The 7,074-nt window shown below is 55.3% G+C and overlaps 1 protein-coding gene across 28 annotated transcripts in view; it reads left to right on the top strand.

Moving 5' to 3' along the window:
- Positions 1 to 353: 353 nt before the first annotated feature.
- Positions 354 to 7,074, top strand: part of ZWINT (ZW10 interacting kinetochore protein) — a 55,757-nt gene continuing 49,036 nt past the window's right edge. For 10 of the 28 annotated variants that reach the window (XR_013366077.1, XR_013366078.1, XR_013366076.1 and 7 more), the window contains exons 1-8: positions 358 to 433; positions 903 to 993; positions 1,086 to 1,209; positions 1,353 to 1,519; positions 1,646 to 1,702; positions 2,241 to 2,383; positions 2,459 to 2,618; positions 2,845 to 2,915. Coding sequence is in view for 16 of the 28 variants with exons in the window: in XM_077874890.1 (XP_077731016.1) it covers positions 387 to 433; positions 903 to 993; positions 1,086 to 1,209; positions 1,353 to 1,519; positions 1,646 to 1,702; positions 2,241 to 2,383; positions 2,459 to 2,618; positions 2,845 to 2,915 (860 nt within the window). In the remaining 12 variants the exon portion in view is untranslated. Of the gene's footprint in view, positions 434 to 902; positions 994 to 1,085; positions 1,210 to 1,352; positions 1,520 to 1,645; positions 1,703 to 2,240; positions 2,384 to 2,458; positions 2,619 to 2,722; positions 2,806 to 2,844; positions 2,916 to 5,040; positions 5,254 to 5,728; positions 7,036 to 7,074 lie in introns of those variants that run through there. The other 18 variants (XR_013366086.1, XR_013366085.1, XR_013366084.1 and 15 more) reach the window with 7 other exon arrangements.

Genomic DNA, 7,074 nt, shown 5'->3' with positions numbered 1-7,074 from the left:
CCCGCCCCCACACCCGCCTCTCGGCCCCGCCCCCGCCCCTCGGCCCCGCCCCCGCCCCTCGGCCCCGCCCCCGCCCCTCGGCCCCGCCCCCGCCTCTCGGCCCCGCCCCCGCCTCTCGGCCCCGCCCCGCCCCAGCTCCGGCACCGCCTAAGGCCGCGCGCATGCGCAGAACGCCCGCTCGCCGGCCACGCCCTGCCACGACCCCGCCGGCGCCAAACATCCGGCGGGCCGACCGTTCGTCCGCGCTGGCCAATCAGAGTGCACTCTGGCCCTTAGATCCCGCCCCACCGCGCGCGCAGCCAATCGCCGGTCCCGGCGCGCAGCGGCGGTGAATTCAAAGGGCGGTGGGGGCGGCGGGCGGAAGAGCCGAGGCTCCGGCGGCGGGGATGGCGGAGGCGGAGGCGGAGGTCGGGGCGCGCGCCCAGGCGCTCGAGTAAGCCGGGGGACGGCGGGGAGGGCCGGGGGGGAGGGCTGCTCCCGGCCCGGGGTCCCCGCGCGCCGCCTGCCTCGGCCACGCAGGACGCGTCTGCCGGGGTCGCTCAGCCTCCGAGGCCGCGGCGCGCGCACACGGGCCCCGCTGGGCCGCCGGGTCGGGGCGCCGCGGTCCCGGGGGAGGCGGGGGGGCGGGCAAGGTGCCGGCGCCAGCCCAGCGCGGCCCCTCCCTTCCCGGCCCCGCGTCTCCGACTGACTCCGGAGAGGGCAGCCCCCCCCGCCCCCGGCTCTGCCCGCCGTGCTCAGGCAGCGGTCCCGTGTCCGCCCTGTGCCTGTGCCCACAGCCCCGCGGCCTGCAGCTCAGGGCAGCTCCGCGCCTCCGCGCAGGGAGAGCCGTTGGGGCCTGTCCGGCGCCCCTGAGTCTGCAGCACCCGCCCCCCCCTCCGCCCCGCCCCATCTCTTGCCCTCAGGGCCCTGGCCGCGCTGGGGGGCATCCTGGAGCCCGTGGGCCGGCAAGAGGAGGTAGAGCTGCCAGCCCAGATCCTGGCGGAGTTCGTGATGGTAAGTGCAGCACGAGAAGCTAGGGACCGCCCCCAGGGCCCCGGGGCAGCGCCCACTCCGCCTGTGCTGTCCCCTGCCCACTCCCCGAACAGGACTCCCGGAAGAAGGACAAGCTGCTCTGCAGTCAGCTTCAGGTAGTAGACTTCCTGCAGAACTTCCTGGCTCAGGAGGGCATCGTCCAGGGACTAGACCCCTTGGCTTCTGAAGACACGAGCCGTGAGTAGGCGGGGGGGCTGGGATGGGAAAGGAGCAGACGCCTGTCAGGTCAGCTCCTTGGTTGATGGGAAGACCCAGGCCCCGGTGTTGCCGACGGGCAGGCCAGTCTCCCTTGTGTTCTGATCCGTGGTGGCTCCTCCCAGGGCAGAAGGCACTTGCAGTCAAGGAGCAATGGAAAGAGCTGAAGGCCACTTACCAGGAGCACGTGGAAGCCATCACAGGTGCCCTGACCCAGGCCCTGGCCAAGACGGAGGAGGCGCAGAGCAAGCGGGTGCAGCTTCAGGAAGCCCTGGAACAGCTCCAGGCCAAGGTGCAGCCAGGCTGAGGGATGGAGGGAGAGGGCAGGGGTGCTGGGTGGGACCCACCAACCACCTCCCAGAATCCAGCTAGGAGAACACTCCTCCTCTGCTTGTTCCCCTCCTGTGCTTACCTGCAGAAGCAAGTGGCCATGGAGAGAGCGAGAACAGCCCAGAAGCAGTGGCAGCTGCAACAGGTAGGTCCACACCCCGAGGAGCATGTTCCATTCCTACCACTACGCCATTGCATGGGCTCTGTCATCTGCCTGAAAGACCTCTGCCCCCCTCTTCCCTCGTGAGGCATGTAGCATGGGTGGTAGCATAGAGGTGCCAGCACGGCCTCAGTGGTAGTGTTGCCGCTCACTGTGCATCACGTCAGGCCGTCCCCTCACTTCCTGTGCTGCTCCTATGTCTGTGAAGTGGAGGCAACACTAGCACCTGCTCTGTAGGATTAAGTTGATCAAGTCATTAGTGTAGCAAGTACTGGAAGGAACACTCTGCACATATGGCAGGTAGCAAACTAAGTGTTACCATTCTTGTGTCTGTGTCCTCCAAAATGCATCACACTGGGATAGTGTGTTCTGACCCTACTGTTTCTCTAGGCCCCTTGTTTTGCCTGAGGGTGGGTAGGGTCCCTCTTTCCATCTGTGGGTATCCGCCCCAAGTTGGATGTAGCCTGGAGTGCTCTGAGACGGGCGAACCTGGCGAGCTGTGTCTGGTTCTCATTCCTCTTAGGAGAAGCGTCTGCAGCATCTGGCAGAGGCTTCAGCAGAGGTGAGACAGCGGCAGAGAGGAGCTCAGCAGGAGCTTGAGCGGCTGCGTCAGGAACTTGGAGCCTTACAACAGCAGGCCGGGCAGAAGCGGGACAGGCTTCAGAGGTGAGGCTGGGAGTGTGGGCTGCCGACCCAGCGTGCCCCAGTTTCCTCCCTCTACCACCCACCTCTTCCTGCCAGGCACCAGACCTTCCTCCAGCTGCTGCACATACTGCAGGGTGAGCCACTGCTCCCCGGGGCAGAGACGGAGCGGCCTCAAGAGCTGGGTATTCCTGAGGCTAAGCCCCAGGAGCAGAACACTGGGGATGCTGTGGGGAAAGACAGGAGTGTGCCATCCCAGGTGAGTGAGCGATGGGCAGGAGCAGGGACGGGGATGAAGAAGGCAGGAGACAGGCCTTACTGCCCACCCCCACCCCCGACCCATACCACATTTCCCTTCCCAAGGCCGATGGCCTGCAGCCTGCCCGAGGGACAAGCTCACGTTGGTTTCCTGAGGGACAGCAACATGGGAAAGGAACGTAGAGCAGGTAAGACACTGGCTCAGACCCTTGTGTCCTGGATTGCAGGTACGGTGGAGGGAGGACCTGGTGTCTCCTGTCTCTGCATCAGAGCTCTGTTTCCACCAAGGGGATTGCAGGTGGGAAGGGGCAGGGACTTAGCTTGTGTGGTTGAAGCACAGCCCCGTGTCCTGTGCCCAGTCTGCCCTGGGCTAACCCCTCTCTGTCCTCCCAGCCCCTCCGGTCCCACCCTTTTTGCCGGGTGGACGTGAAACTTCTGAGTACAGCCTGATTTCTGACCGTGACCCAGGTGCAGGTGGGCTCTGGGTTGTTGATGAAAAGCCGTAGGGCTCTGTGAGTTCTCTCTTTTGTGTTCACATGTTGGTGGGAAGAGCCACACACTGAAAGGCCAACAATGTGACAGGTGCTGGGACGGGCGTGAATGGAGAGGGTGCTGGTGGGACGGGGCCCTGGCCTGGAGCCTTGGGGCTTGCTCGTCCAAGTCCATAGGAATCACACGGGCTGAGCTGATCGGTTCTGGGAGGGGGAGAAGGCCTTGTGCAGGTGGCTAGATGTGGGAAGGTCATTTTAATTGCTGACCCAGATATTGATGGAATCTGTGTTTTGCGCCGGGCCCCTTGCCATGAACTGGAGCTACAGCAGTGGGCTTGTCTGATGAGTCCTGCGCTCTGTGGAGCATCCTGAGCACGGACGTGTAAACAGGTCAATACCTGATTGCAGGGTGTGGCAAACGTGCTGAACACCAGCTATAACAAGAGCATGATGAATTCAGAGCCGTGGTAAGAGAGCGGAGAGACCCTCCTCTCTCTGTGAGTTCACACACACAAATATGTGTTGTGTGTGTGCGTGCGGTGCTGGGCGTAGGGCCAGCATGGGGACGGCGTGGAGACGGGAGACCAGGGCCCTGGGAGCCCGTTGTCCACCTGCAGACAGGACTAGTGTGTGCAAGAAAGACCTAGGCTTCTTTGAGAAAGACGCACCGGGGCCTTGTGGCGAGAGGCCATGGTCTGGTGTCTCAGGCCAGGTGCCTTCTCTTGGGAAGAGGTTGGGATCCTCGTGTGCACTCGGATCATATGCTCTGCTCCTCTCCCCAGTTGTCCTCTTAAATGCCTTGGCCTCATTACGTAGGGCGTGCACAGATCCTGATCCTAGAGAAGTGCCCTCAATCCTCAGACCCCTCACTCCATCCTGATGTGGTCCTCGAAGACCTCTAATATCCACCCCACTCGGTGCCTACGTAAGGGCGCCAAGGCATTTAAAAGGACGTTGGAAGGAAGAACAGAGCATCTGATGAGACTGCACGTGGTCCTGAATGCAGCCTTCTAGAGGTCTGCCTGCCTCCGTCCTGCCCCATCCCCCACGTTCAGGTTTATGCCTGTCATCTCGTAGACCCTGAAGCTTTTACAGCAGGCAGAGGGAGCAGGAGCATGCCCTGGGAATGGAGGGTCTGCTGGGGCCACTGGGGTGTGGGGTGGGATAGTGCTGAGTCACATTCCCTGCACATGGCGAATGTACCCCCTGCAGGGCTGTGTGCAGAGGTCAAGGATGATAACCATGAGATGCTCCTGGCGAGTCAGGGACTGGGAGAGACGGGGCTGAGACGGACACAGTCCACCTGTGAGGCCGAAGGGGAGAGGGGCCTGGGTGTTTCCTGGCCGGGGTGGTCCATTGCCTGGATCCTTGGGTCTGACTCCCACTCAGGAGTTGGGGTTTCATGTAGAGCTGGATCTCAGAGGCCCTGGTACACTATGTGCAGGGTGGGGGGCTTCCCCTGGGAACCTGTGTCTTGCACGCAGACGCAGAGCCCTGTGAGTGGATGGTGTCCTCTTCCTCCTCCATGTGACCAAGGTCGAAGGTCAAGGGATAGGGAGACCAGTGAGGGACAGGGAGGGAGGGATGCTCTGTTCACCACAAAACGGGGAGTGGCCCTAGTCCCACCACAGAAAAGCTCTCTGATTTCCATAAGAATGAAGTTTTCCTTTCAAACAAAATTTCTGTTGGTGGCAAATACTATTTTGCTGTGGCTGTTTTTTTTTTTTTTTTTTTTTTTTTTTGAGTTTTTACTTCCTATTTCCTAGCTACTGTAATATTTTTCTATGAGTTTCTCATTTCTAATTTTTTAAACTTATTGGTATAGTTGTCATGATATTTTTTATCTTAAGATCTGCAGCCTGTTGTAGGATGGCCTGATTATATTCCTGGTGTTTTGCGCCTTATCTGACTTTCCCTTTGATCTATCTTCAGACGTTCATTCATCTCAAATATTTCAAGAGTCAAGGCCGGCTTCGTGATCCACTGTCGTATGTCTACTCTGACACTCATCGGTTTGTACTCCTGTCTTGGGCCTCTCCTACGTTCTCTCTCGTACTTTTTTTGTAAACATCTAATTTGTATCGGTTGATAACTGTGTGTATTTGGATCTTGATGTGTTTTCTCAAATAAACCTGGAAGGCTATACATTTCTTTTAGTTTTCTCTAAATATTTGTACATTCACTTCACAGAATTTTCTGTTTCTCATTATAATGATTTGATTTGTGAGTTTCTTGGGAAGATAATGTAAATTTATTCTAATTTGGTCGGAGAACATCATCTATATAATAAAAACTTTGAAATTTGACGAGGAAAGTAGTTGCGGCCGTGAATGCGGTCTGGCTCTGTGTCTTTGTGTTTCACGTGGAGGTGAAAAGCGTGTCTGTTTAGGAATTGCCACCTGTGGTGGTTTTTGTGCATCTGTTAGGTTATGCTTGTTACGCTTTCCGTTAATCTTCTATATACTTACTTTTTGCTTTCTGATGATCACCTTCCGAGGGGTGTGTTGGGGTCTCCAGGTAGGAGAGTGGATTTATTTCCTACAGTTCTGGTCAATGGCTCTATGTGCTCTGTGGCTACTTTCTTCGGGCGCGACAAGTTTACACCGTGTCTTTCTTCCAGGCTGGATGTGGCTGTTCCGTGGGGGCCACCTTCATCCCCGGCTGGGCCCCGGCTCCAGGTCTGATGGACACCAGCACCGCCTGGCAGCTCCCCATTCATCCTTTGCTTGCACGGCTCCTACAACGTTTTCAGTTTCAACCTTTCTTTATCCTGTGTTTGTCACTTTTAGTCTATATTTAAACATCTAGTTTCATAATTTTTGTCCCTAAGATTTCGTATTTGTGTCCATTTTTACTTTCTCTCTTGTGTTTTATAAATTCCTTTTTTGCCTTTGGTTTTATTTTTTTATCATTTTGTTCATTCCTTTTATCGTTTTTCTTCTGAAGTGCCTCACTGATGATTATTCCCGCTTAGCTTTGGTAGTCAGTAAAGTCTAGAGTTAAGTGTAAGGGGTCTCCATCTCCCTAAACAAGTACGGAAGCTTAGATGACTTGACCATTGACGATACCCTGAACTAATGAGGTATTTCTGTGCAGTGTATTCCTTCTAGCTTATTCTGTTCTCGCAGCCGGACTTCCTGTTCTGTACGGTGTTTTGTGCACATTCACTCGTTTACTTTGGTTTGTTTTGCCCACTTGATTTTTATACGTCAGGGCTCTCCTATGGGCATTCATTTGTTTATTCATTAATTCTGCTTGCAGTTTGTTGGGCTTGCTGTTCCTATTCTTTTGAAGAAGAATAAGGGAAATCGTATTTGATTAAAAGTTTGGTTGCTATCATGAGATTTTCTGTTTTACTCCTTCCACACATCTCTACCCCATCTCAGGAATTTTCAGAAACTAATTCGTTAATTAATTCTAACTGTTGGAGCGGTGGTGGCGGCGGTCTGCAGAAGTGGGTAGTGAAACAAATGTGACGTTTATAACAAGGAAGGGCTGGTAGGGATTCAGTAATTCTGATAATCATTATTAAAAGTCGTATACCTCTTGTCTAGGAGAACAGCTAAAGCTGTGGGGTTCCATGTGCCTCAGGAAACAGTTTTGTTTTCTATCTAAGTAATGAAATTAGTTTTGTTTGCTCTTGGATACTATCCACGGTGTTACTGGTGTGAGTCACAGCACCTGCCGTCGAGCAGTCACGTTGCCGAGCTGTACGGGGGACAGTCTGGCAGATGGTAGTGAGAATCTCCTTACAGGGTTTGCAATTTCTGGCAAATATCTTGACTTGTTTGTTCTTCTGAAATTGTGTGTGTGTGTGTGTGTGTGTGTATGTGCATGTGTGTGCACATACCCAGTCATATTCATGCAAGATGTGTTCCTTTATATTCTGAGAAAAAGTTGATAATTACATGTATATTCAGAATTCTACTGACTCGATAATTTTTTTCTATTAGTATTTGTTGATGA

This window comes from Canis aureus, chromosome 27, assembly GCF_053574225.1.
Source record: "Canis aureus isolate CA01 chromosome 27, VMU_Caureus_v.1.0, whole genome shotgun sequence".
In the NCBI taxonomy this organism is placed as follows: domain Eukaryota; kingdom Metazoa; phylum Chordata; class Mammalia; order Carnivora; family Canidae; genus Canis; species Canis aureus.
Note: the sequence above shows the minus strand (reverse complement) of the source record. Positions and strands in the feature narration are given on the sequence as shown.